This window comes from Neovison vison, chromosome 13 (assembly GCF_020171115.1).
Source record: "Neovison vison isolate M4711 chromosome 13, ASM_NN_V1, whole genome shotgun sequence".
Lineage (NCBI taxonomy): Eukaryota > Metazoa > Chordata > Mammalia > Carnivora > Mustelidae > Neogale > Neogale vison.
In genome coordinates, this window is record NC_058103.1 from 135,463,751 (window position 1) to 135,490,767 (window position 27,017).

Sequence of the window (27,017 nt, forward strand, 5' to 3'; positions counted from 1 at the left end):
TGATTGGTGCAAGTAATATCTCATTGTGGCTTTCCCTTGTATTTCCCTAATGACTGATGATGTTGAGCATCTTTTCATGTGCCTGTTTGTCATTGATATATTTTCTTTGATGATGTGTTAAAATATTTTGCCTGTGTTTGTAGTGAGCTGTTTGTTTTCTCATATTTAAGTTTTGAGAGTCCTTTACAGATTCAAGGTACAAGTCCTTTATTAGCTACATAGTTTGCAAATACTTTCTTGGAGACTGTGGCTTTTCTTTTCATTCTCTTAACAGTTTCTTTTGAAAAACAAAGTTTTCAATTTTGATGAAGTCCTATTTGTCACTTTGTTCTTTTTTATGATTCTTTTGTATCATATTTAGGAAATCTTGACTTAATCCAGGGTCACAGAGATTATCATATAGAGATCTATGTTCCATTTTGAGTTCATTCTTGTGTATCGTGTGAGGTAAGGATCAAAGATTTTTGTTTGTTTTATTTTTATACGTAAATATCCAGTTGTTCTTTTTTTTTTTTTTTTTGTAATTTCAGAGGTAGAGTTTAGTGATTCATCAGTTGCATATAACCCAGTGCTCATTCCATCAAGTGCCCTCCTTCATGCCCATCACCCAGTTATCCCCACCTTCCTCCGCTCCAGCTACCCTCAGTTTGTTTCCTATCATTAAGAGTCTCTTATGGTTTGTCTCCCTCTCTGGTTTCGTCTTCTTTTATTTTTCCCTCCCTTCTCCTATGATCCTCTGTTTTGTTTCTTATATTCCACATATGAGTGAGATCATATGATAATTGTCTTTCTCACGTTGACTTATTTCACTTAGCATAATACCCCCTGGTTCTATCCACGTTGTTGCAAATGGCAAGATTTCAAGTTTTTAATGGCTGGGTAATATTCCATTGTATATAGATACGACATTTATCTATTCATCTGTCCATGGACATCTGGGTTCTTTCCAATATTTAGTTGTTCTAACACCATCTGTTGAACAGACTGTTCTTCCCTGAATTGCCTAAGCAATTTTGTCAGTGATCGCTTGTTTATATATGCTGAGGTCATTTCTCAACTCTCCATTCTGTTCCATTGATCTGTTTGTCTATCTTGACAGCAATACCAAACTGTCTTTCTTGGTAGCCTCATCTTATGATGGATCTTGATGAAAAGTCGTGTTCATCCTCTAACTGTATTCTTCCTTTACAAAGTCATTTTGGGTGCCTCAAGTTCTTTCTATTTTCATATGAACTTTAGAAAAAGTTTGCCAGTTTCTAGAAAGCAAAACCCCCTGTGAGATGCCTGGGTGGCTCAGTTGGTTGAGCCGCTGCCTTTGGCTTGGGTCATGATCCCAGGGTCCTGGGATTGAGTTCCACTTCAGGCTCCTTGCTCAGTGGGGAGCCTGCTTCTCTCTCTGCCTCTGCCTGCCACTTTGCCAGCGTGTGCTCTCTCTACCTCTCTGTCTCTGACTAAATAAATAAATAAATAAAAATCTTAAAAAAACAAAACAAAACAAAACAAGAACAAACCATTCAGGGACTTAGATCTGAATGGCTTTAAGTCTATCAATCAATAATTTGGGGACAATTGACATCTTAACAATATTGGGTTTTCCAACCCATGTTACACGGTATATGTTTAAGTCTCCTTTAATATCTCTCAGCTATATTTTGTAGTTTTAATTATACAAGTCCCATTCACTTTTTTGGAAGATTTATTTCTATTTCATTTTTTAAATTAACATATAACGTATTATTTGTTGCAGGGGTACAGGTGTGTGATTCATCAGTCTTACACAATTCACAACACTCTTCATATTTTCGACGTTATTGTTCACAGCATCTTATTTTATTTGATTATCCACTGCTAAAATATGTAAATGCAATTTTGATATAGTGTTTTTGTATCCTACAACCTTGTTAAATGTATTTATTCTAGGAGACTTTTTCCTGCATATTCCATCAGATTTTCTACATAGATAATCAGAGAGATATACTATCCTGGGTAAAGGCAGTTTTACCTCTTCTTTCCAATTTGGTTCCCTTTTATTTGTTTTTCTTGATTGATTGCACTAGAAGGCACCCTTAGTACCATGTTAAATCAAAATATTGAGAGTGAGCCTCCTTGTTTTGTTTCTGATCTTAGGGAGAGAGCATTCTGTCTTCACCAAAAACTGTAGGTTTTTTTTAGATAGATGGCCTTTATCGCGTTGAGACAGTACAATTTTATTCCTACTTAGCTAAGATTTTTTTTTATTAGAAACGGATAATAGATGTTTGTCAAATTCTTTGGGGGTGTTCATCAAAATGATCATGCAGTTTTTCTTTTGTAGGTTACTGATATCATGAATGCTTTGTGAGCGTTAAACCAATTTTGCATTCCTGAGATATACTCTACTTGGTCATGATGATTTTCTCTTTCAGATATTACTAGGTTTAATTTGCTAAATTTTTCTTTTAATTTTTTCATCTACATTCCTGAGGAATATTGATCTGCAAATTTCTTTTCTTATTTCTTCTTGTTTTGGAATTAGGGTCTCATAGAATGAGTTAGGAAATATTCTCTTTTTCAGTTTTCTGGATTGTATGAAATTGGTATTATGTCTTCCTTAAATATCTGGTAGAATTCACAGTGAAGCCCTTTAGGCCTGGAGTTGTTTTTCTTTTTTCTTTTTCTTTTTTTGGAGGGAAGGTTTTAAAAATACAAATTCAGTTTCTTTAATAAATATAGTGCTATTCAGGTATCTGTTTCTTCTTGAGTGAGCTTCAGTATTTTGTGTCTTTAAAAGAATTTGTCCATTCATCTAAGTTGTCAAATGTATTGGCATAAAGTTTTCATAACATTCCTGTATTAAACATACAATATTTATAGGCTCTATAGTGGTGCCATCGCTCTCATTCCTGATATTGGTGATTTGTGTCTTCGCTCCTTCTTTTCTGATTAGTCCAGGTAGACATTTAATCAATGTGATTGGTCTCAAAGAACCAAATTTTGATTTCATTGCTTTTTCTCTCTTGTTTTTTCTATGTTTATTTCATGGGTTTGTGAGGCAAGCTTTATTATTTACTTTGTGCTTTTCTTCTGTTTACCTTGAACTTACTTTGCTCTTTTTTTCTAGTTGCCGAAGGTAAAAGCTAAGGTCATGACTTGAGAACTTTCTACTTTTCTTATATATGCCTTTAATGTAAAAAATCCTCCATAAGGATTGCTTTAGTGGCATTACCAAATTCTTATGTGTTGTGTTTATATTCATTCAGTTAAAACTACTTTCAAATTTCTTTTCTGATTTCTTCTTTATTTTTTTTTTAAAGATTTTATTTATTTATTTGACAGAGGTCACAAGTAGGCAAGAGAGGCAGGCAGGGAGAGAGAGGAGGAAGCAGGCTCTCGGCGGAGCAGAGAGCCCGATGCGGGGCTCGATCCCAGGACCCCGAGATCATGACCTGAGCCGAAGGCAGAGGCTTTAACCCACTGAGCCACCCAGGCGCCCCATTCTGATTTCTTCTTTAAACCATTGTTGGATTTTTTTTTTTTAAGAAGCATGTTGTTTAGTTTCCAAATATTTGAGCATTTGCCAGGTATCTTTCTGTTATTGACTTAAAATTTAATCCCATTGTAGTCATACAATATATTTTGTGTGTCTTAAATCCTCATAAATTTACTGAAACTTTTTTTATGACCCAGAAGTCTTAGTTAATGTCTATGTGCACTTGAAAAGAGTGTTATTCTACTCTCCTTGAGTAGAGTGTTCTAGTAAATGTCAAATCAAGTTGGTTGATGATGTAGTTCATGTCTTATGTCTCCTTAACTGACTTTCTGCATATTTGGTGTGCCAATTATTAAAAGCAAGGTATTTAAATCTCAGACTGTAATTGAGGACTTGTCTATTTCTCCTTGCAATTCCATCAGTTTGGGGTGTCCTATTTCAAAACTGTTATTAAGTTTATAAATGCTTAGAATGATTATGTCTTCATGACTGATTGACCTTTTATAACTATAAAATGACCTTTTTTCTGATAATATTCTTGGCTGTACAATTTACTTTGATATTAATAGAGACAATCCAACTTTGTTTTTGACTAATTTTAGTATATAATTTTCCATCATTTAACCTTTAATCTAATTGTCTTTCTCTATTTGAAAAGAATTTCTTATAGACAACATACAGTTGGGTTTTATATTTTTATCCAATCTGTTGATGTCTATCTCCTAAGTGAGGTGTTTAGACCATTTACATTTAATGTGATTGCTGATATAGTTAGAGTTAAGCCTGTTATCTTGCTATTTATTTTCTATTTGTCCCATATGTTCTTTTTTCTATTTCCCTACTTTTTTCTAGTTTCTACTAGATTGTTTTTATGAGTCCTTTTATCTCCTTTGCTGACTTATTACCTAAAATTCTTTATTTGGTTATTTTAATGGTTACTTGGGGCTTATACTATACAACTTTGACTAGGTCTACCTTCAATTAATATTATACCACTCCACATAGAGTGTAAGAATTTGACAATCCCATTCCTTGTTTCCTAGCCTTTATGCTACTGTTATACATTTCACTTATACATATGTTACAAGTCCCACAGTACATTATTTTTTGTTAAAAAAAAGTTGATTATCTTTTAAAGAGATTTAAGTAATATGAAAACAGTCTTACATATTTGCCCATGTTAGTATCATTCCCATTGTCTTCATTCCTTTGTGTAGATCTAGATTTCCATTTGCTACCATGTTCCTTCCTTCTGAAAGACTTCCTTTAATAATTCTTGGAGAACATTGGAGTGTAAATCTGCTGATGATTAATTCTTTCAGGTTTTGGTTTTGAAAGATCTCTATTCACTGGTGCAGATTTTAGCTTGACAACTTTTTTTCTTTCCATACTGTAAGTATGTTGTTTTACTCCCTTCTCATGTGCTTTTTGTCCCCCCAAAAATCTGCTGTCATCTGTATATTTATTTTTTCATACTAATATGTTTTCCTTCTATGTTTAAGATTTTTCTCTCTACCTTGGTTTTAAGGAATTTGGTTATGCTGTGTTTTGGTGTAGTTTTCTCTGTTTCTTGTGTGTAATGCTCATTGAGCTTCTTCGATTTCCAGATTTTTGCTTTTCCTAAAAAGTCTGGAAAATTTGGGGCTGTTATTTCTTCAAATATTTTTTCTGTCCCTGCTACAGTCTGCTTTCCTATAGAGACTCAACTTATATATATTGGGCAATTTGAAGTTGTTTCATAGCTTACAATTTTTTAGATCGTTTCTATTGCTAAATCTACAAGTTCAGTCATCTTTTCTTCTGTAATATCTAATCTGTCATTAATCCCATCTCGTCCATTTTTCATCTCACATGTAATTTTCATATCTAGAAGTTGAATTTCAGCCTTTTAAAATATTTTGTGTCTCCACTTAACTGTTTAAACATATGAAATACAATTATAATAACTACTTTAATACTCTTTTCTACTAATTTAACATCTGTGTCAATTCTGGGTTTTGAGTGATTCATTATTGTTCTCATTATGGCCCAGGTTTGCCTGTCCCTTTGCATGCCTAGTAATCTTTGATTAGATGTCAAATTTTGTGAATTTTACCTTGTTGTGTGTTAGCTATTTGTGTGTCCTATACATCCTTGAGTTTTGTCTTCTGGGGCAGTTAAGTTACTTAGAAACAGGCTGATCCTTCTAGGTCTTATTGTTATGCTTTGTTAGGTGAGTCTAAGCAGTGCTCAGTCTAGGGATAGTAATTTCACACTACGGAAACAAAACCTCTCTGAGTGCTTTGCCCAATGCATTATGAATTATGAGTTTTCCAGTCTGTTTGGTGGGAACAGGCATTGCCAGCCCTGTGTGAATGCCAGACACTGTTCCTTTCAATATTACTAGAAGGATTCTTTTCCCAGACTCAAATATTTTTCTTATACACATGCCGATCAGTATTTTCTCTCCATGTTGTAAGGATCCCTCTGCTAATCACAGGATCCTCTCTCAGTGCATCTCTAGCCTTTCCAGTAATCTATCCTATGAACTCTAGCTACCTATTCTCCCCAGGTCCTCAGCTCTAGTTTCTCAACTCAGAGAGTCTCGTGGTTACTTCTGTGTTTCTGCTCCTTGTATGTCCTAGAAACTTTCTCAAAGCAATAAGCTGGGGTAATCATGGGTCTCACTTTGTTTCTTTTTTCCGTAATCACATCTGATATCCTATCTCTTGAAAACCATTGTTCCATAAAGTCTTTGTCTGTGTGTGTGTGTGTGTGTGTGTGTGTTTGTGTTGGTTGGTTGGCTATTTCAGGCAAGAGAAGGAATCTTGTCCCTATTGCCCCATCTTGACTAGAAGTGAAAGTTATTAAATAATAATAACTTATTATTAATTAGCTATTCCTTATTAAAGTCATTGTTTCACTGCTTCAAAGTCAATTGGGGTTCAGGGGATATAATCTGGGTTCTTTGAGAGTTGTTTGGGCTTGCTTGATTTCTCCTGTATATACATATATAAAATACATGTATAAATATGTATATTTTAATGAACAAGGAATGTTTGGTTTAGTTAAAATTGGATATCAGCCTGATAGTTTTGCAAAGAAGTTAGTACTACTTATCAGGATCTTTTTGGATGGAGTGCTACTAATTTCAAAGAACTCTTGGGTAGAGTGTTGGAATTTTCCTAAATTTAGCATCAGTTTCGAAAAATGCATATTTGTCTAAGTAAGTATGGAAATTACCATTTAACATCCTTATTTTCTTATTTAGAGGACAATGTATATAAAAATATGCAAGAATCAAAGGAAACCCTCATATCCAATCACCTAGACGAAATTGTTGCTGCTGTCAGCATAACGCCTGGAAAGAAGATCCAAAACAAGCTGCCTCAGACAGCACTATTCCAACCTCCTCGAGAGAAACTCCACCATTGTGAAGAGAAAGCGAAGTCCTATTCTAGCTGTCACGAAGTAAGGACCCTTCCTTTTCTATGCATGCACTCAGGTAACTGATGAGAGTTTAGGTTACATTTTTAGCTTCAGGAGTTTGGTACAAGAGAGTATATGGAGTAACGAGCGGGGGTAGCCCTCCAGGCTCCAGGCACAGGGCTTGGCACAGTCAGCATTATTGCTGCATGAATGACAAATGAACAAACAGGTTTACCCTGACCTTCAGCGAGTGTATACTAGACCAACTGGTTGTAGGTTTGACCTCCTGGAGTCTTTTTCCACCGGCGCGTACATAGTTCCTGAGCCCCCCCTAGTGCCGGGTTTAGGCACTGCAATAGAACCCAAAGGGGGAACTTGCACAGAGCTTAACAATTCTTACTTTCTTGATCTTCTTGTTTTCCACATACGTCATTCCCATTCTGTCCTCAGAGTTTTGCTCATTCACTCGCTCATTCAGTATGCATTTCTCTACGACCACTTACGTGGCGGGTCCTGTGTGGGGTTGAGCGTGTGGCTCTTGATTTTGGCTCCAGGTCCCAGGATGGAGCCCCGCCCTTCTGGCTCCTTGCTCAGCCAGGAGTCGGCTGGAAAGTCTCTCTCTCTCCTGCTGCCCCTCCCCACTCAAATAAATAAATAAGTCTTTAAAAATAACAACCCCAGCAAGGAATTTTAAGAGCCTGAACTACAACAGAGGCAGCTGCGATGCTGAGATACAACAGGAATTTGGATTTGTGAATCACGGAGGCGATGAAGGGGTTGTCGAGGCAAGAACCAATCATTGGGGTAGGGGGTATATCCAGTTCATGACTTAGCTCTGAGTCTGCTTGGTGGAAGGCTTGCCAGTGTGTTTGCCTAATTGTGATGACTACAGGATGAAGAGCAGGATTATGGAGAGGAGACATGAATTTGGTTTTGAACATGGACTTAATCATTTTCCAACCCATATTTGTTCAGTATCCACTATGTGCCAGGCTCTGTGCAAAGTACACAGTAGGCTGGCAGCCTTTCTCTGCCAGATCTGCAAGAGATCTGCAAGAGAATTAAGCCTTAATTCTTAAGACTTAATTAAGAAGCCTTAATTAGGGGCGCCTGGGGGGCTCAGTGGGTTAAAGCCTCTGCCTTCGGCTCAGGTCATGATCCCAGGGTCCTGGGATTGAGCCCCGCATCGGGCTCTCTGCTCAGCCTGCCTCCCTTCCTCTCTTTCTGCCTGTCTCTCTGCCTACTTGTGATTTCTGTCTGTCAAATAAATAAATAAAATCTTTAAAAAAAAAAAAAGAAGCCTTAATTAAGCAGTTGCAGTCAGCATTGTAAATACACGAGCAAGACAGAAGTCGTGACATTAAGGAAGGAGGAGGGGCCTGTCTGTGAAGAGGGAAGGTATGAGCTGAGACCTTAGGAAGGGAAGGAACCAGCATGGAGGAGTTAAGGGAAAAGAGTTCCAGGGAGAGGGAACAGCACATGTGAAGTCTCTGAGGTGGGCACAAGTGTGATGTGTTTGCAGCGAAAGAGGGGACTGCGGTCTGATGTGAAACAGCTGTAGAGAGAGAGTTTTCACTTAGGACCTTGCAGGTCTCTGGCTGAGTGTCCTGGGAGGCCTTAAAAGTGTTTGCAGGAAAGTATTATCATGATGTAATTGGCTTTTTTTTTTAAAGATTTTATGTATTTATTTGACAGAGAGAAATCACAAGTAGATGGAGAGGCAGGCAGAGAGAGAGAGGGAAGCAGGCTCCCTGCCGAGCAGAGAGCCCGATGTGGGACTCGATCCCAGGACCCTGAGATCATGACCTGAGCCGAAGGCAGCGGCTTAACCCACTGAGCCACCCAGGTGCCCCGATGTAATTGGCTTTTTTAAATACCTATTTTTTTCCTACTTTTTAAAAATATTTTCAGATTTACAGGAAAGTCCCCAAGATTCACCAGTTAACATTTGCTTTATTTCTCTGTGTGCATATCATTATTTTCCTGACTGTCTGAGAGTAAATTACAGATATTACTGTCTTTTACCGCCTGAATACATTAGAGGATACTCTCCAGGTAACCACTGTCCGACAATTAAAGTTAGGAAACTCATATTGGTACGATATTTTCATGTAATCTACAAACCTTATCCATATTTCTCAAAGTATCTCAGTCATGTCTTTGGCAGGAAAAAAAAATCAGACAGATCCATGCTCTGCTCCATAAATTCATGTGGGATACAGTTGTCAAGTCTTTTTAGCCTTCGTTGATCTACTAAAATGGTTCTTTAGCCTGTCTTTGTCTTTAATGATCTTGATATTTTTGGAAAAAGTACTGCATTCGTCTGCTCTGACTAGACTGGGTGACTTAACAGACATGTATTTATCACAGTTTGGGAGACTAGAGGTTCAAGATCAGGGTGCCGGCAGGGTTGGTGTCTGGTGGGAGCTCTGCCCTTGGGTTATAGATGGCTGCCTTCTTGCCTGCTGGTCATGTGGCCTCTCTGCAGGGGGAGGGGAGGATAAAGGGGAAGAGAAAGGTGTCTGTTTTTATAAGGACACTAATCCTGTTGGATCATGGCGCCACATTTATGACCTCATTTAACCTTAATTACTTCCTTAGAGGCCCTATCTCCAAATGCCACCTTGGGGGCATATGTAGAACCTGAATTTGGCCGGGGTGGGGGGGACACAAATATTCAGTCCCTAACAAGTGCACTCCAGTTCTTTTATACAATATCTCTCAAATTGCTTTGGTCATGTGTTTCCTCCTGAATAGATGCAGGTTATTCATATGTGGCCAGAGTCCCATAGACACGACCTAGGGGCCTTAGTGCATCATAGCGGGAGGCATAGTGTTCTCTTGTCTCCTTACTCTGACGCTAACTTTGATCACTTGGTTAGATGCTGTCTGGCAGGTGGCTTCTCTGTGGAATTACTATTCTCCCCTTTGTCATGAATCCGTGTCTTGTGGAAGATTCATCAAGACCCTGTATCTATCCCATTCCTCATTAAAACTTCACTCCCTAGTTTTAGCTTCCATTAATGAGTCTTGCCTGAATCAGTTATTACTGTGATGTTTGTCAAATGGTGATTCCCTGACTTAAGCATTCTTTCTGCATAAATGCAGAATAATAATAAATAATAAATAATAAATAAATTAAATAATAATAATAAATAATAAATGTTGGCGTTATTATAAGGAAGAGGTTTTCCTCCTTTGCACTTTGTTATTCCCTCATTTATGTCATGTATGAGCTCAGGAAATTGTGTTTCGAATATGTTGCAATTCATTATCGTCTCCCAAACTTAAATTGTCCCGTATTTGCCAGTATTGGCCCCTTCATGCTGGCTCCCTCCATGTCCTTGGTACATCCCCATTAATATTTCCTTTTTTTAAAAATTTTATTTATGTATTTATTTATTTGACAGACAGAGATCACAGGTAGGCAGAGAGAGAGGGGAAGCAGGCTCCCTGCTGAGCTGAGAGCCCGATGTGGGGCTCAATTCTAGGACCCTGGGATCATGATCTGAGCTGAAGGCAGAGGCTTTAACCCACTGTGCTACTCAGATGCCCTATTCTTTCCTATTTTTTTCACATTCATCTGGCACTTTCCTTGCTCCAACTGTGGATTCAGGGACTCCTGTTTCCTCTTAGCAAAGAAGAGTGCTTAGACACCAACATCTGGGTATTAAATACTCATTTTTAAATATGTGGCCAGACCTACTGATCATCAGAGCTGCATATTTTAATGTTAAGAAATTTAAGAAAGTGGGGCGCTTGGGTGGCTCAGTGGGCTAAAGCCTCTGCCTTCGGCTCAGGTCATGATCTCAGGGTCCTGGGATTGAACCCTGCATCAGGCTCTCTGCCCAGCAGGGAGCCTGCCTCCCTTCCTCTCTTTCTGCCTGTCTCTCTGCCTACCTGTGATCTCTGTCTGTCAAATAAATAAATAAAATCTTAAAAAAAAAAAAGAAGAAGTTAAAATAAAGGGCATCAGATTAGATTATTTCCAAGGCTCATCCCAGTTGTGAAATTGCCTGTCTACTTGTACTTCTCTCCTCTCTACCTCCTCCCCATGCCTGTTGGATGAAGCCACTGGCACTGGCAGAATAAAGATCAGAAAGCGAAAGGGACATTTGCACTTTGCTTTCTAACAAGTAAGAAGGTGGGGGGAGGACAGGCTGCTCTTTTGTACCCCTGTCCCAGTTGCCAGTAACGGGGACCAAGGCTATGATGGGGGCAGGGGGTGGGGGTTAACTTTCAATCTATGTAGCCCCCTTCTTAGCAATCTGCAGTTGGGATAGACTCATTATCAGATCAGGTCCTCTCTCTTTCGGGTAGACTATCTGTCTAGACTCCCCACAGTTTTCATCATTTCTTTCTTTTTCATACACTACTCATTTGCCGTCTCTCCATGGAAGCCATTCCCTTAACTCTCGGCATTAGCTGGGCTCTACCAGCCAAGAGAGAACCCATTGCCAAGACGGCTCACTCCTCTGGTTGGCTAATTGGCATCAGGCAATTGGCATTGCCTTTCTACCTGCGCCTCTCCCTGGGACCACGTAGGCTTCCTCGTGGCACAGTGGTTAGGTTATTATGCCATAACCAAGTACCTCAGACTGGGTGCCTTCACCAACAGAAGTTTATTTCCTCAGAGTTCCAGAGGCTGCAAGTCCAAAATCTAAGTGTTGGCAAGGTTGATGTCATTTGGAGGCTTAGCTTGCAGAGGGTGTCCTCTCGCTGTCCCCACTTCTTTCTTTCTCTGTGCCCCTCTTGTGGGACATCAGTCATATTGGATTAGGGCTCTACCTTAACACCCTCATTTCACCTGACATCTTTGAAGACCTTCTTTTCATATACCCTCACATTCTTATATACTTGGCGCGCCAACATTTGGGGTTGGGGGCGCATAATTCAGCCCATAACAAGTTCCAAATAGAAACAAAGCGGAAGCCTCTAGTTCCTTAGGACCTGGGTCCCCATACCTGGCACCGCACCATTTCCTCCATATTCCATCAGCCCATCGTAAAGCCCAGATTCAAAGGGAAGGAGACATAGACCTCAGCCACTGGATGGAAAGAGTCCGAGAACTCTGGAGTGATCTTTTAAAACCACCAGCCTTGCTGGGAGTGTATTGCTGCTCTAAGCTGACCCGGACCTGGAGAGGCCAGTTCCCTGTTCTCTTTGTCCTGACAGCGAATGTAAACGGACTTCTCACTCCTTTAATGAAATCTGTTCTTCAGTCCTGCCAACCTCGTTGCCATGCTGTTGTCCTAGGCTGCTAAGAAAGGTATTTGAGTTGAGAACCAGTGAGCGTTATTTGAAAACCCACTACCGGCTTGCCCACTGGGGCCTGAGCACCAGTTGCTGTCACAGCCGGGGAGCTAGACACCCTAGGGAATGGTGATAAGTCTGCCCTGGTTTTTCCATGTCTTCTTGATTCATCATATTTTTCAAAATGTACTACAAGCTTAAATGTTTTAGAAATTGAAATATACCATAAATTCTACTTCTTTCTCCCATTTATTGTCTCTTTTACCCCACCCGATGAACAGCACCCCCTCCCCAAAGACATCTTTGCCTGTTTTGTTCTCTGATGGACCCCAAGTGCTTACAACCATGTCCAGCACTCAGGAGGCACTCGGGAAATACACACGGGATCGAAGTGCAGGTTGACTCCGTGTTTTCCGTTGTCTGACTGGTAAAGCCCATTTTCTCTCCGTCACAGTATAAACAGGCGGTCGGCGAGCTGGTGCGGTGCGTCGCACTGACGAGAATTTGCTATGGCGACTCCCATTGGAAACTGGCAGAGGCACACGTCAATCTGGCTCAGGGCTACCTCCAGCTGAAAGGTGAGTTCCTCGCAGATCCGGGAGGATCACTTCTTGGGCTTCCGCTCTCCCATGCAAAAGTGACTCACAATTGCCTGGAAGGAATCATTAGGCTTTCTTGAATTGTCTGCTGTCCACACATTGAAGAGCCCTCTCCTTTCAGAAAGGGTCAGTAAGATTTTTTTTTTTTAAAGATTTTATTTATTTGACAGACAGAGATCACAAGGAGGCAGAGAGGCAGGCAGAGAGAGAGGAAGGGAAGCAGGCTCCCTGCCGAGCAGAGAGCCCGATGCGGGGCTCGATCCCAGGACCCTGAGATCATGACCTGAGCCAAAGGCAGAGGCTTTAACCCACTGAACCACCCAGGAGCCCCAGATTTTTTTCTATGATCTATAAAAAGAGAAGGAGGATTTGAGCCCTTTGGATGACTTTGGAGGACCCTTTTTTAAACATTTAAATTCAATTAATTAACATATGGTGTATTACTGGTTTCAGAGACACAGGCCTGTGATTCATCAGTCTTCTCTAACACCTGGCGCTCATGACATCACCTGCCCTCCTTAATGTCCATCGCCCAGTTACCCCCCATCCTTCAACCCTTTTCCTCCCCCGGCAACCCTCAGTTTGTTTTCTATGATTTAAGAGTCTCTTATGGTTTGTCTCCCTCCCTGGTTTCATCTGGTTTTATTTTTTTTTTTGGAGGACGCTTTTTTATGATCTTAAAAGTAGGGTTCGTGGGAGAGAATTTGTTAGCTTGGAAGGCCCTGTAGAAGGGGCCCAGTGGAGCAGGGACCTAAAATAAGATCCGTCCACATTTGTTTTGATGAAGAATCTCTTGCCCTATACATGGCCCTTCTCCTCCCCCACAAAAAATACACAAACCAAGAGACTAAATCAAGCTGGCAGTGAATAAAAGGTAATGTATCAGCTCATACAGCTTGAAAAGCCAAGGCCAAAACTTGCTGTAGACTTAGCCGGATCCGGGAATTCACACAGTGTCATCAATTCTGTGTCTTTCTCTTATCCCACCGCTCGGCTCTGTTTCTCTCTGTGTGGACTTCAGGCTTAGCCAGGCTCTGCCCGCACGACAGCGGCAAAGCTTGCGAAGCTTTAAATTTCCCTCATCAGCGTTCCCAGGACAGAAAGAACATCTTTCCACCCAAATCTCAGGATTTGGGGGTTCTAATTGGGCTGACTTGGATGGTATGTCAAGGGCGAGGAATAGTCTGATGGGCTAGATCTAGATCTGCCTTTCGGATCCTGGGGGACAGGCTGGCCTTGGTCAAAATCGCATGAACTGAGTGTGCAGGGACCCAGGTGTCCCCAAAATAAAACAGGAAGAGGGAGGGCAAAAACAACAGGATAGCATGTCCTCTCCATTCCTACGGGGCGTCCTAGGACGAGGTGTAAAGAGTACATCTCCATACTCCTTTCTTCAACCGGAAAGCAGTGATAATGATGACGGTGGCACTTTAACTTGCCACGATTGACCAGTGAATACATAAAATAACAAGAAATGGAAAACACCGCAATGCTCAGCCAGTACATTTGGCTAAATCTGATTATCGACTGGTCCCACCTATTAAATCAAAGACCATTGGAGCCAGAGGGGACCCTGGAGATCATCTAGTTCAAACCCTAACCCCTGGGAGGCCTGGGTGGCTCAGTGGGTTAAGCCGCTGCCTTCGGCTCAGGTCATGATCCCAGGGTCCTGGGATCGAGTCCCATATCGGGCTCTCTGCTCAATAGGGAGCCTGCTTCTCTCTCTGCCTCTGCCGGCTTGTGCTTTCTCCCTCTCTCTCTCTCTCTCTCTCTCTCTCTCTGACAAATAAATAAATAAATAAAAATATTTAAAAAGAAGAAAACAAAACAAACCCTAACCCCTTCCTATAATTTTAGACTCAGAGGGAACCGGGGAGCTGAAACAGCTTGCCACAATTTACATTGTTAGTAAGTAGATGATCCAAGACTCAGACCTCAGATTTTGCATGCCAGTGCTGGTGGCCTGGCATCTGGGATTTCAAATGATGCTTTTCTTCCACAGCCCACTACCTTTTTGCAATGATAGTCTTTCTTTTTCAATTTAGAGTGAAAGCAGCCTCTACTCTTCATGGAGGTCTTATTGAAAGCCAGGAGCCATGCTAACCATCTCCCACACATGTTCTCATTCATTGTTCATCACAGTCCTATACGGGGCATAATATTATCATCGCTATTTACAGTTGTGGAAGCTGAGGCTTCAGAATAAGTACTGGTCCAGGGAACTCATTCTGGGCACTTGGATATCAGAAGCTAATGTTCCTAAACCTCAACCCACACGGCCTCGGTAGACTGAGTTCCTTGAGGGAATGTACCAAAGTTGGTAATACGGTGCACCATTATTTTTGTCATATCGCATCCGTAATTGGCACTAGTAAATTTCGCGTAGGTTGATTACATGTGTGCTTTAAAAAAATTAGACGAAATTCTCTGAAGTAATGAGCGCTGGGTGTTGTATGCAACTGATGAATCACTAAATTCTACCTCTGCAACTAATAATACAGTATATGTTAATTAAATTGAATTTAAACTAAACATTAAAACAAACAAACGGAAAAAAATTAGACAAAATTCTCCACGCGTTCCCACATGGAGAGCATACCCTGGATTTTCTCCATCAGAAAATATACTCTTCTGTTTTATAGACACAGGAACAGAATTAATTTCATATTTTTGACAGCTTTTTTTTTTTAGAGATTTGAGATATAATTTCATACGATGGAAAAATATAAGACCAAAGGTTTATGGATGTGGGCGGAAGAGAGGATGCTGGTGTGGGGGAGGGGGAGAGGGGTGTGGCGAGGCGAAAAACCCTGAAACCTAACCCGTGACCCCCAGTGTCACTTTAACCACAAATTAATAAGCCCAGGAAAGAACTCTGGCGTGCACTGGGGAATTAGTGCTTGGTAGTAATTACTTTTCTCTTTGTTCCATTTTGTTTCATGTTAGTCCATAACGTTGTGCAAATAAGAGATTGTAGCACATTAGCCCCTTCGGGCATTGGAATCCTATTTGTAAGTTTTTGTAGATTGTCACTGTATTTGTATTACGTTAAAATACATCTCTGACGTTATGATTAGAGATGGACAAGCAGAAGATTCAGAATTTTTAGTATTTCATTAAAGACCGCTGTCACAAAGCCAGGATTAAATAATTCATGAATATCTAATTTCCTGCCCAGAATGCTATAGTCCTTGCATTCCATTTGTTTTCTTATAATTATTTAGAACCTATTGTATCTCTGATATTGGTGAGGTTTCAAAGTTGTTCAGTTCCTGCTCGCTCTGTTTACTTCTAGAAAGGCCATATGGGGAGAAGGTTGTCTTATGTACTCGGTGGAAACCACTCCTTCGGTTTTTAGAGTCGGGACAGTATTTCACGCTGTCCTGATCCATTTCTGTGTGTCTCTTGCCAATGCTTGAAGGAGACCTCGTTCGATTTCCCAGCCAGAGATAACTCTAGTCCCGTCCCACTGATGTGAAAGAGAAACTGAGACCTCTTTCTTTGTCTGCAGGACTGTCGCTGCAAGCCAGGCAACATGCAGAAAAAGCCAAAGAAATCCTTACCAACTCCATCCAGCCTCCCTATAACGACGACACAGATGTGTTCAAGTGTTCGATTGAGCTGTTCCATACCATGGGGAGGGCCTTACTCTCCCTTCAAAAGTATCCTTTTGTTTCTAATCTTTCCACCTAGAAATGCCTGCTGTAGTGATTATATTTAATTTTTTAATTTTCTTTCTTCTTCTTCTTCTTCTTTTTTTTTTTTTTAGGATTTTATTTCTTTCTTTGAGATAGAGAGAAAGAGCAAGAGAGAGAGAGAGAGCAGGAGCAGGGCACAGAGTGGGAAGCAGACTCCCCGCTGAGTAGAGAGCCTGAAGCAGGGCTCCATCCCAGGACCCTGAGATCATGACCTGAGCCAAAGGCAGATGCTTAACCCACTGAGCTCCCCCCAGGCGCCCCTTTATTCTCAAGGCCAAATCAAAAAGTGGTTGGTGGTTCAGGAAGGGTGATGGGAAGTTTAAGAGCCAAGGATGTCCAGGAACTGGGGGCCCAGAACCTAGAACCATGTGTGAAGTTTCCTGAACACAGCCCAGATTTAAGGAAGCTTCGGAGAATTTGTCGAAGGCAGAGCGACTTGCAAAGGAGCTGCTGCAGTGTGGAAGGGTTATAAAGGAGGAATGGATAGAAATCCAAGCACGGATCAAATTGTCATCTGCACAGTAAGTTTCCAGTTTCAGTTGTTTTAAATACACAGTGACCAGGTGTTCTCTGCCAGAAGAATCTTCTTCAGGCAGAAGGAGCTTCTCCACGATGCTGTGTCCATGGCTTCCCTGTGGCTGTTGTCCAGAAGCAAAAGAGGACCGTGGTCATGTCACAGCAGCCACAACCAAGGCATGTACATCAGTGACACTTTATTTTTTATAAGATTTTATTTATTTATTGCTGTGAGAGAGAGCACAGAAAGAAAGGGAGAAGCGGGCTCCCCCCAGGACCCTGAGATCACGACCTGAGCTGAAGGCAGACGCTTAACCAACTGAGCCACCCAAGCGCCCCCTCCTCAGTGCTTAAATCACCATGTATTTCATACCACAGAGATGAAGATATTTGTAATATGCATAACTAGGAGAGAGCTTGTATCTAGAATCTGTAAAGAATTGCTATATATCAATAAAACAGAGACAAGTGACTGCATAGAAAAGTGAGGAAGAGACTTCACAATAAAAGGGTGCCCACACAGGTAATAAGCATACTAAATGTTCTACCTCATCGGTCATCAGGGAAGTGAAAATAAAAGTCATGAGCTACTACTACAGCTCCACTAGAATGGCTAAATTTTTTTTTAATCTTTTTTTTTATTATGTTCGGTTAGCCAACATATAATAATACCTCATTGGTTTTTGGTGTAGTGTTCAATGATTCATTAGTTGCATATAACACCCAGTGCTCATCGCCCCACGTGCCCTCCTGAATACCCATTATCCGGTCACCCCATCCCTCCACCCCCCCTCCCCTCTGTAACCCTCTGTCTGGTTCCCAGAGTCAAGAGTCTCTCATGGTTTGTCTCCATCTCTGATTTCTTCCCATCTAGTTTTCCCTCCTTTGCCCTGTGGTCCTCCACACTATTCCTTATGTTCCACAAAGGAGTGAAACCATATGATAATTGTCTTTCTCTGCTTGACTTATTTCACTTAACATAATCTTTTGCAGTTCCATCCATGTTGATGCAAATGGTGGGTATTCATCCTTTCTGATGGCTGTGTAATATTCCATTGTATACACGGACCACATCTTTATCCATTCATCTGTTGAAGGGCATCTCGGCTCCTTCCGCAGTTTGGCTGTTGTGGACATTGCTGCATAAACACTGGGGTGCGTGTGCCCCTTATTTTCACTGTCTGTATCTTTGGGGTAAACACCTAGAAGTGCAATTGCTGGATCATAAGGTTGGCTAAAGTTTTTTGAAAGACTGATAATATCAAGTGTTGGTAACGATGTCAGGGTCTCAAATACTTTCTCATATGTTATCATTTAGAATATATTTGGTATAACTGCTTTGGAAAACTGGCTTTATCTTCAAAATCTGAATGTTCATCTACTCTATGACATAGCAGTTCCCCATAAATAGAACAGAAATGCACACAGAAATGTTCACTGAAAGACAGCCAAGAATGTCCAAAGCTACGTTATTTGTAATAACCGAGAATCAGAAACAACCCAACTGTTCATCAAAAGCAGAATAGATAAAATTGTGATCTGTTCATACTAAGGAAATAATCAAACTGCCCCTCTGCTTCCCATCATGGATGACTCTCACACAAAATGTGTGGCGCAAGAAGCCAGACCAAAGAATTCATACTGTGTGATTCCATTTATGTAATGAGAGGAGGAAGAGAGCAGTCACTGGGAGGGCCGGCTGTCCAGAATTTCTTCCCTGTTGCATCTGTTGAAACCTAACTAACAATACGACAACTTAATGTCCAGGAAAAAGAGGGTTAAACTATCCTCAGCCAGAATCCCCCCCACCTCCTCTAAGACGTCTTTCCAAATAGCAGTACCAAATCTTGCCAGCAGATGGCGCGCCTCGTACACATCTGTGCTGAGTACCCAACAAGAATGTAAATATTTCCAGCGGTCCTACAAAGTTACTTTGTGTTTAGCTGAGTTGTGTTAAACTTCACCACTTCGGGGTGCCTGGGTGGCTCAGTTGGTTAAGCGACTGCCTCCAGCTCAGGTCATGATCCTGGAGTCCCGGGATCGAGTCCCGCATCAGGCTCCCAGCTCCACGGGGAGTCTGCTTCTCCCTCTGACCTTCTCCTCACTCATGCTCTCTCTCACTGTCTCTCTCTCAAATAAATAAATAAAATGTTTAAAAAAAAAAAAAACAAACTTCACCACTTCTTTCAGTGCTGGTTCTTCACACGGACGTACTCCTTGGCACTTGCATGTTTCAACCGCATGGTTTTCATCTGATCACTCTGCTTTGTTTCCTCATTAAATTATGAGTATTTTGCCTACACAGAGCTGCTTTAGAAATTTACAAGGCTTTGTTTTTGTACATTACTGCTTATGTTCACAAGCACAAGGGCCTTTTCTTTTACCAGATCTCGGTGGTAGAAGACCGGGATAATGTCTCTGGCAGCTCTCATGGGATCTGTGTTCCTCTTAAAAGGGTATCTTTCATGCATCCTCTCCCTCCTTCTGCCTCGCCTTTTATGGTACCCATCAGGCCAGGCTGGTTCTTTTCTCCTTGGGCTGACAGATAAATGCTGCCAGGTGACTCATGCTCTGTGCCTTCTTTCCCTAACTGTGGGCTGAAGCCTTGTCCCTTTTGCCTGCCCTCCTCTGTTCTAGCGCTACTTTTTATTCATAACTTATTAACTTCGAAGAGTGAGTCCAGAACATGTTTCTATGTGCCCCCTCGTTTTTCTAAATGTGATCGAGAAACTCGGTAGTGAAAATGGGCAAACCTTTCCCCTGTGTTAAGAATTATTTTCTACCCTGGTAGCCACCTGGGGAGCCACCCAGGCACCCCAATATTTTATGTTTTAAAAAAATCTCTATACCCACTGTGGGGCTCAAACCCATGACCCCGAGATCAAGAGTCACATGCCCTACAGACTGAGCCAGCCAGGAGCCCTGATAGACCCTTTTTTAAAAAGTAGTAATTATAGTTATTATCCAATGCAACGTTTCTCTTTGTGCAGTTTCATCTCGGAAATGATTTGGTTTTAAACATGTACTTATATCATCACAATCTAAGATTCTGTACTTCAAGATGGCCCCTGGTGTGCAATATTCTTTCCTGTTCTTGTCCTTTGCCTTGGGAAAGGCTAAGCATTCTGTGTCTTTTGTGCTTTTGTGAACCACCTAAGCTAAAATCAAGATAGTCTTATATTTTTATTTTTAAGCTTGACTTTGTTTCTTTGTTGTGCTTCTTTGTAATCCAGTGTAGCCTTGAGATTTAGAAAGTTATTCTAACATAAGCTTTTCCAGGAGGGAAGGAGATGAGGAAGGTTTCTCCCTTCCTGGTATTTCCTGGGAAGGGGTAGAAGGTAATGGAATAAACAGTGGCATGTGAGATTTCGTGTATATCTACCTGACACCACCTCATTGGTATGCTGAAATTCGACTTAGTTCCATAGGCTTCCCCATAAACTGTCCTCAGTGGCTTTTACTGAGAATTTTTGATACTCCAGTAATCACCTTTACTCTCTTGCTTTTAGATCCTACAGTGTTCAAACCAGTAATCTCTAAATCTTGCTTTCAGAGCTAAGCTCTATTTTTTTAGGTTCATACCATCACCTCGAGGTCCTTGGTGTCTAAGCTTGTGCCTCTGTAGATGTGTTTCTTTAAAGAATCCCCTTCTCTGCCTTTCTTTTTTTGTGTATAAAGTCTCTGATGAATGCTCCTGTGTTCAAAGCCCTGTTTCTCCCTTTCCTCCTCCGGGAAATGCCCTGTACTTCTCCAGAGATGTTTCTCGGGTCAGCTTCTCCCCTAGTGCACTATTTGCCTAGCCTGCCTTATGCTTGTTTCACAAAGAAGGAAATTATTTCTTTTTCTGGTGCTCTTTTTCATCCTCTATTCCTTTGATTAAAGAAATGCTCTTCCCTTACACAAAGTCTGAGTTTTGAAAAATCAGTGCGCTTTTTTTTTTTAATGCAGAGAAGCAGAAAACTTCACATGGCACAAAACTTCATATACTTTCTCTGCTCTCTATTTCTCGAATCCCTTAAAGTTTGAAATTTCAGAGCATTATATTTTTGTCTTTTTCTTTCTAACACCTTATAAAACACATTTCCTTACCTCCTTCTAATACACATTTCCTTACACAACTACAAATAATAACGTGATTTTAGGCAACCACACCAACCACTGATTCTTGACCACCTTCTGTGTTAGGCTCTTGCAAAGCGTCTTTTAGACTGGTCTCATTTAGTCCCATGTGCTGGGCACTCTTCCTAGTACCATTTTCAAATGGAGCAACCGATGGGTTGGGAGGTCGTTTCCTGGGGTCACACAGCTGGGAATGGCAGAGCAGAGCCAGGTCCCTCTCCCAAACTTGGGTGTCCGGGCTCCTCTCCATGGCCCAGATCACATTCGCTGTGCAGAAAAGAGACCCAACAATACAGTCTAAAGAGCAAAGCCTTTAGACGTGTGTGCCAGAGGGTAGGCAGAAATCCAGATGTAAGCCTTTTCTCCCTCTAGCTCTAGAAAATCCCACTTGTCCTCTTTCCGGATTGATTTCACGAGATTTCGATGATCAGCAACCTTCCCACAAATCCCTTGCTTTTCATTGTTGCTCCGTATTCTTGCCAAGTTCCGGAGCTTTTATTTATTTATTTTTAAAGATCTGATTGATTTATTTGAGAGGGAGCGAGAGTATGAGTGGGGGGAGGGAGGAGAAGCAAAGGCTGCGGGGAGAGGGAGCAGCAGCCTCCCTGCTGACCAGGACTGGTGATCCCAGGGCCGAGGACCCAGCTGAAGGCAGACGCTTCACCAGCTGAGCCCCCCAGGCGCCCCCAAATTCCAGAGCGCCTTAAAAGGAGACCCTCTTGTCTTAGCGATACCAAAGAGATTGCCTTCATTTGTGGCCTGTTGAAACAAGTCTCCACCCCTGTGAGATCTTCTGAAGCCTCTCTGAAATGAGATAGTGTCTCATCACGCTCTCTGGGAAATTACTGAGGATGTATTTTCATTCAATAAAATATGTTGTGGTTGAAGTTGTGGACCTGCCAAATTCACATACTGCCACATTCTGTTGTTCAAAACTCTCTATCTTTTCATCTGTCTGGTGTTTCCTAAAGCCGCCTAAACATATTATGGGCACGCTAGACAATAAATCCTCAAAGCGTTCCCGGCAGGCAGAGAAAAGCGGAAAAGGAGACAATGTTGCCATCCCAAACATTACACAGACTGAATGTGATTGGCGAGATGACCTGAAATGGACTGAGGCTTTAAGTGAGTTGGGGGGGCGGGGAGGGGTGGGGAGGCAAGGCTCTCACGTAAACATTCCCCGAGAGGGTACCCCCTCCATTCCTTTTTTATTAAATATATTGTGAAGCTAAAGTCATCTTCTTTCCTGTTTTGTCTTTTCTTTTACGTGAGCAGCATACTCTCGATGAGCTCCAGAAGGCTCCTCGGAGATGACATTAAGCCTCTGCTCCGGCGGTCACGTGGGTGCCAGGACCCTGGACAGAGAGCCGGCAGCAGCCTCCTGGGGCGGGGCCGGACTGGGCTGCTTTCTTGGCACACACGGAGCTAGAGAGGGTGGCATTTGTTCCTCCTTGCAACAGCGTAAAATTACAGATACTGTTAGGCAAATACATACACACTCACAAGCTTACCAAATAGGACATTTCGGCTACAGGGAGGCCTGTTCCGTGTCCTTCCCAATCCCGTGTTCTTCCCCCAACATTACAGGCAATCATTATGCTTAATTTAGTGTTTTTCATTCCTCTGAATGTGTGTGTGTGTGTGTGTATAGATAGATATAGATATAGATATATAGATATATAGCCGTGGAAATATACAGTATTATTTCTCATTTTTCAAACTTTCTATGTATATTTCCTTCTGTAGCTTGCTCCCCCCATTACATTTGTATTTTTGAGATGTACTCATATCAGCTGTTACACAGATCTCTAGTCTCTTCATTTTATTTATTTGTTTGTTTATTTTTTATTTATTTATTTATTTATTTATTTATTTTTAAAGTAGGGCTTCCCACCCAGCATGGAGCCCATTGAGGGGCTTGAATCACAATCCCGAGATCATGACCTGAGTTGAAATCAAGAGTCAGACGCTTAACCAACTGAGCCACCCAGGCGCCCTTCTAGTCTTTTGATTTTAAACCCACACATTGTGTTTTATCCATCGGACTTAGCCCGACTTAATCATCCGCGCTCACAGGGCAAACGTGTAAATTCAGTGGGATGAAATTCCAATTTCACTCTTGCACATTCAAGATTATCTCTGAGGTCTGTGCCCGGGGGCGGGGGGGAAGGATTACTTAGTTGACAAATATCCACATTCTCAGCTTGACTGAGTTCACCCAAACACCAATCTCTGCTCTCACCAGAAGGATATGGAAATTCCCTGTTACTCCACATTCTTATTATTTTTTTTTAAGATTTTATTTTATTTATTTGAGAGAGAGAGACAGTGAGAGAGAGAATGAGCGAGGAGAAGGTCAGAGAGCGAAGCAGACTCCCCATGGAGCTGGGAGCCCGATGTGGGACTCGATCCCAGGACTCCAGGATCACGCCCTGAGCCGGAGGCAGTCATTTAACCAACTGCGCCACCCAGGCGTCCACATTCTTGCCAACACTTGATACTGTCAGACCTCTTATCTGTGCCAATCATATGGTTTCTTTAACTGCCTTTCCCTGATAGCGAGGTCGAACATCATTTTGTATGTTTGCTGGAAATTTGGAAATCATATTCTATGAATTGTCTATCAGTATCTTTTGCAATTCTTTAATCGGGCTGTTTGCATTTTTCTTATTAATTTGTAGACATTCTTCATGTTTCTGGCAAGTTATTTGCTCCTTACATATATTGTATGTACTCCCAGGGTGTAATTTGGTCTTTTTACTTTCTTTATGTTGACTTCTGATGTACAGGAGTTTTTATTTTTAAGGTGACTCAATTTACCCAACTTTTCTGTTCTGATTTATATTTTATGTATCTTGTTTAGAAAAGTCCTTCTCTACCCACAGTCATGGAATTACCTTTTCTTATATTTTTCTCTCAAACATATCAAAGTTTTGGTTTTTAAATTCAGGCCTCTCTATCCCACTTAGAACTTTCATGTGCATAGTGTGAAGGATCTAATTTTTTTTTTCCCCCGTGGATGACCTAAGTAAGGGGGTAAAAAGGACTCTCAGCTACAAGAGAAAGAAGGACTCAGGGTTTGAAGAATTCAGTGCTTTGAAACTTGGGGCCAATAATAAGCTGACAAAAAAAATCTTTTAATTTTGGAGTGTTCAGAAATGGCAACAGGTCACCTTCAAGTATGGACGCCTCATGTGTGATTATGTCCCTTCGGGGCTGGCTCCCTGCTGAAGTTCAGCTGGCTGGATGTCATGGGATTCGTGAGATGTGCTTTCATTTGGATGTTCAGGTTTCAGGGGCAAAACTATGGCCAGTGAAAGCCACGTGTTTGTTCCTGATGAATTTGCCGGCTTCTGGGTCTCTGTCCCAGTGATATTCTAATTAAATTTCTAGGCAGGGAGACAATAGAAAGTGGGACTTGAACACAGTGATTTAAAAAAATATATATATATATATATGGTGCTCCCATATCGAAGTAACTGCTCAGGGTGAGTATACCCAGTGTTCTTCTATTAGGGAAGCTGAAGGAAGAGAAACCTCCCGGCCTGGGTTGGCCAGCAGGGGTTCCATATTCACTTGCAACAGCTGCTGTAAGAAAGTACCACCCACTAGGTGACGTGAACAACAGAAAGGTTCTTCTCTCATAGCGCTGGGGGCTGGAAATCTGAGCTCAAAGTGTCAACAGCAACTGGAACAGATGCTCCGTCCCAGCTTCTGGGGGCTCCTGGCGATCTTTGGTGTTCCTTGGCTTATAGATGCATCACCCCAATCTTGCCCCATCTTCACATGGCCTTCTCCCTCTGTGTGTGTCTTTGTGTCCTTTATGTAAAGACACCAGTCATATTGGATTAGGCGTCCCCCTACTCTAGTATGACATCTTCTTAATATAACTAATTATATCTACAACAACCTTATTCCCAGATAAAATCACATTCTGAAGTACTGGAGGTGAGGACTTGAACATAAGTATTTGGGTAGGAGGAGACAGTTCAAGCCCTAATGAATTCCTACAAGATTTCCTTTATTCCACTTTTTATAAAATTTCAGCAATTTCCCCAAGCTTCAACTAGATCAGTAGTTTATAATATTCTTGCTACCAAATCAATGTGAAAATGTGCTTTTAAAAAAAAAAAAAAAGATTTTTATCCTAAACTTTATTCTGGAATCTATGAAAATTCAGGTATGAACTATAGCCTCAGTGCGTCTAAGCTAATGGATCTGTATTTGTAGGTTGTTTCTTCCTCCATCCCTCCTCAGCTTCTCCTCCTTCCTTCTGTCAGGCAGCTGGTCCTACCTGAGGTCCCTACCTTCATAGGTCCTAACACTAAAGGGATTGGCATCGAGTTACCAGGAAGTTATAATATAACATGGGGAGGGGGTGTTTCCTGAGCAGGAAGGGTTCATAGCTCCATGGGAGTGCAGTTGGTGTTCATGGAGGCACCCAGCCCAGTCTGGGGTGTCAGGGACAGAGCAGGGATCAAGAAGAGAAAGCCCAAGTGCCCAAGCCTCATCATTTAAGGAAGCACTCACTCTAGGGTGCCCACTCTACACTTGCCTGCCCTTGAGAATGAGTGCCACCTTAAATGATGTGTCCTACCTGTCTCTCTGGTCCCACTCTCATCCGGGTCCTTGTCAGGGAAGCCTTCCTAAAGGAGGAGACTTCTAAGCTAAAATTAAAAGAGGATCAGTAGTTAGGAAGATGAATGGAAGTTTGCCAGGCAGAGATGGAAGAAAGAAAGAACATTTCAGCTAGCAGGCCCAGCAAACATCCAGGGGAAAGATCCACACAAAGGGGGAGCTGAAAGGAGGCTGGCATCAGGGAAGTCAGAGGGGAAGGTTTAGGTGACATGCAAGTCATCTGAACTCATCAAGCCCAGGGAGACTCAGGTCCCAGCAAAGCCACCGTCACCTCTGCCACCATTGTGCATGGTTGGATGAGGGAGAGAGCCTTTGTGAGAATTGGAAAAGGTGACTTCTTTTCCAGGCAAAGATAGCTTTGGGTCTAAGTGCACAGTTCATTCTGCAGAGTGTGGCCTGGTCTGAAACTCCCATGTGTGTCCAACGGAACTTAGGCACAGAGGAAGGAGCAGGAGTCTGTGGGTGCAGACCCAGACCCTGCACGAAGGAGTTTGATCTCCTTAGTGCTGAACCAGGCCTCCCAAACTGTGCCCCAGATGGCCTGGTGGGCAGCCCTCAGCTTGGCTGGGAGATTGGATTTTCTGTTCTAGCCCATCTTTAACACATTCTGAATTCCACTCATCTGGGTAACTTTGGAAGCTATATAGAACTTACTTTTCTGCTATAACTCACCAGTCCTCAAACTAATTTCCTTAACCACAGCCTGTTGGCTTGAAACAATCAGCCAAAGGAAAGAGATTCTGGGTTCATCACCAGTTTCTGGATTCTTCCATATCTGCATTCTGCAGAGGTCATATATATTAACATATTTAAGCTCACAGGGTATTTACTGCAATACAACATTAAGAATGATTTTCTATGGCTTTTCTCTCCATGAATTTCTTGCTTTCTCATTAGGATTATACTTTTCATAGACCTAGGCCTTTCCCCAGGGACCCAAGCCTCAGAGCTTATCAGAAAACATGCTTACAGCTCTGAAAATAAGAGTGAGGCCAGTCGTAGCTCAGTGTCCAAGCCCAATTTATGGCCTCCTCTTGGGAATGCCCAATGCCAAGTGTCAGGTGCTTCAGGACGCACAGCATTCTCTGCTTTCCTAATCTCCTCCCTAAAACAGATGGGTAGAATTGCCTAATCATGCAGGACCAATTTAAAGCCAAAGCACACATCTTTTTCTGACCTGCTTTGTGCTGGTTAGCTATGACTGGCTCAAGGATGATATTAAGAAAAATATTTTGATTTTTGTTTAACATTATTATAATTATTTTTTAGACAAAAATTACTAGCTTTACAGATACCACTACATCACTTCTATATTTA

The 27,017-nt window shown here is 41.6% G+C and overlaps 1 protein-coding gene across 2 annotated transcripts in view; it reads left to right on the forward strand.

The window, feature by feature from the left end:
- The window catches only part of TTC23 (tetratricopeptide repeat domain 23), a 99,304-nt gene that overhangs the window by 12,269 nt on the left and 60,018 nt on the right, over nt 1–27,017 (forward strand). For both annotated transcript variants that reach the window (XM_044231021.1, XM_044231022.1), the window contains exons 2-5: nt 6,720–6,919; nt 12,585–12,708; nt 16,241–16,391; nt 16,823–16,948. In XM_044231021.1, coding sequence (XP_044086956.1) covers nt 6,740–6,919; nt 12,585–12,708; nt 16,241–16,391; nt 16,823–16,948 — 581 coding nt within the window. In that variant the 5' untranslated portion in view covers nt 6,720–6,739. The remainder of the gene's footprint in view (nt 1–6,719; nt 6,920–12,584; nt 12,709–16,240; nt 16,392–16,822; nt 16,949–27,017) is intronic.